Source organism: Prionailurus viverrinus, chromosome A2, assembly GCF_022837055.1.
Source record: "Prionailurus viverrinus isolate Anna chromosome A2, UM_Priviv_1.0, whole genome shotgun sequence".
NCBI classification, from domain to species: domain Eukaryota; kingdom Metazoa; phylum Chordata; class Mammalia; order Carnivora; family Felidae; genus Prionailurus; species Prionailurus viverrinus.
In genome coordinates, this window is record NC_062562.1 from 133,614,682 (window position 1) to 133,617,181 (window position 2,500).

The following is a 2,500-nucleotide window of genomic DNA, read 5'->3' on the forward strand; positions in this document are numbered from 1 at the left end:
TTTGCAGCTTATTAGTGGCAACACAGCTGTAGAAGTGAATCCACTCTCATTTGTCAAACCTTTTTAAGTCTTTTTCTCTTGTCTCTACCTTTTTCCTGCCCTTCTCTTGGGCCTTTGCAGCTAAATCTGGTGTCTAGTGTCACCATGTCGAAGAACATGTTGGAGACATCCCCACAGAGCTTACCTCAAACCCCTACCACACCAACGGCCCCAGTCACCCCGATTACCCAGGGACCCTCAGTAATCACCCCAGCCAGTGTGCCCAATGTGGGAGCCATACGAAGGCGACATTCAGACAAATACAACATTCCCATGTCATCAGGTAGGATATGAATGCTCAGTAGAGCTCTTTTACTTTGGGAGAGGAAAACTATAGTTGAAGCAACTGTACATGAGCCATTCCAGAGCACATGGAAACTCAAGTCATGATTTATGGAGTGATAATTGTTTTATTCCTGGTAAATGTGGATAGGGGCGATTCCCTAAGCACATCATGATGAATTGTTCTGAATGGTTGTTCAGGAAAGAAAGCTCTCCCCATTAGAGACATTGAGAGATGTGTTGTCAGGATGGCCCATATTATCACCTCAGTTCAGTGAGGTCCTTTGATCTCCGAGGGAAGACCATAGCGGTACAACATCTGCGAGTAACGCTATAAGAGAAGAGCTGTTTAAAAGGACGGATATGAAGCACCGTTGCTTTATGCAAGACACTCCAGGCTTTCCGTGAATCGATCATTATCAAGGTGCTACCACCGCTCCTAATACCTACACGCCACTTTGCTTAAGATGCAGATGAGAAGCAAAGTTTGCTTGGAACTCAAATTTACCTTCTCTCCCTCTCTTACCCTTCTCCTCTCCCGCTCCCTTCCGCCCCACTCCTCACCCCTCCCCTCCCCGGCCCAGGGGCATCTGGATAATCACAGTCACACATTGTAACCGTTATTAACCCAGTGCCCCCTTTCTACAAAAAAGTGAAGTTATTTTCAACATGGGCGCTTGCGAGGATTTTGTGTTTCCTTTGTTAGATGGCCACAGATGCCGAGTGATGAGCCTTGTTGTTCTTTAAGAAGTATTAGATGAGAAAAGCAAAGGTTATGGCAGGGGGGCAAAAGTCCATGTAAGAACATGCCTAAACCACCCGCTTAAAAGAGGACCTGGCTGTTGGAAAAAATCCTCAGGCCAGCTGGTCGAACAGTTCCTCAAGTACCACGAACAACTAGGGGACGCTTCATTTGCACTTCACGTCAGAAATGGCCTTTTCCATATAATTCAATTCCACTGTCATGCCTTTGTGCTTTCACTAGTCAGTGGCTTTCTCACTGAATCACTTCGCCAATACTAGGGGAAAAATATGAAAAATCAATTATAGATCCTGTGAATTATTAGCAGAATTAACACCTAGTTTTTATTTTTATAGAGATTGCCCCAAACTACGAATTTTATAAAAATGCAGATGTCAGACCTCCATTTACTTATGCAACTCTCATAAGGCAGGTAAGTAGAAGGAAAATTAACTTTGCCTGATTAAATTAAAATTCATTAATGCTTAAAGTAAGGCTTGGATGAGAAAGTGTCATCTAGTCTAGTTAGTAAACCATTATTTTATGTCACTATGTATCTTGTCTCATTTCAGGCTATCATGGAGTCATCTGACAGGCAGTTAACACTTAATGAAATTTACAGCTGGTTTACACGGACATTTGCTTACTTCAGGCGTAATGCAGCAACTTGGAAGGTAACTACTTTTCCGGCAGTTTTAAGATGCCTAGCGCAGTTCCTTACAGATAGCACAAGGAACATTTATTTACATGACATAAGCAGATTAGTATCTGCTTCCCCTCTTTTTAACCTGCCTCTTGAATGGAATGAATTCCCTCTCTCAAAATGACAAGTGAAAGAATAATTTTGCCTCTGATATAGTTTTCTAATTTGGTGCAATTAATAGCTGAGGCTTGGCAGAGAAACGAGGGCCTGACACACTAATTACAGTGTGAGCACTCAATCATCAACACCTTTGTTAGTCGCACGATATTACTTTTTCTCTTGCATATTATTGGCTAATTAGTTTGAAAAATGTCTGTTTGGCTTGTGCAACAAATGGAGGCTGTAGGTTTTGTCTTGGTCCGCGCCTTTTGTACACATCATGTCTCATCCTACGGACTGAAGCTGCCACAGGAGTGAGGGCCATGGCTACTCAGCTGGAACTAAAAGAAAGTAAAGTGAATATTATCCTGTCAGAACATAAATGCAGTTTATTTACTTAGACAAAAGGGTTCATCTATATCCCTGTCCAAACAACTTCATTGTCTGGATCCTACAAGGAGCTAAAAAAAATGTTAGTTCTGTGCATCTATTTTTGGAAAAGAGCACCGTCTGGAAAGATAAGGGCACTCAGCACAGACTAAGTGAACTGTTTTATTTTCATTTCAAAAAGCAGTCAGAAACATCAATTAGCCACAAGCCATTTGGTACAAAAGGGGAAAATGTTTGTAGCTGAG

The 2,500-nt window shown here is 42.0% G+C and overlaps 1 protein-coding gene across 1 annotated transcript in view; it reads left to right on the forward strand.

Moving 5' to 3' along the window:
• FOXP2 (forkhead box P2) overlaps positions 1-2,500 on the forward strand; it is a 565,342-nt gene that overhangs the window by 529,871 nt on the left and 32,971 nt on the right. Inside the window, exons 15-17 of the mRNA XM_047845413.1 lie at positions 121-322; positions 1,420-1,496; positions 1,636-1,737. Of these exons, the coding sequence (XP_047701369.1) occupies positions 121-322; positions 1,420-1,496; positions 1,636-1,737 (381 nt within the window). The remainder of the gene's footprint in view (positions 1-120; positions 323-1,419; positions 1,497-1,635; positions 1,738-2,500) is intronic.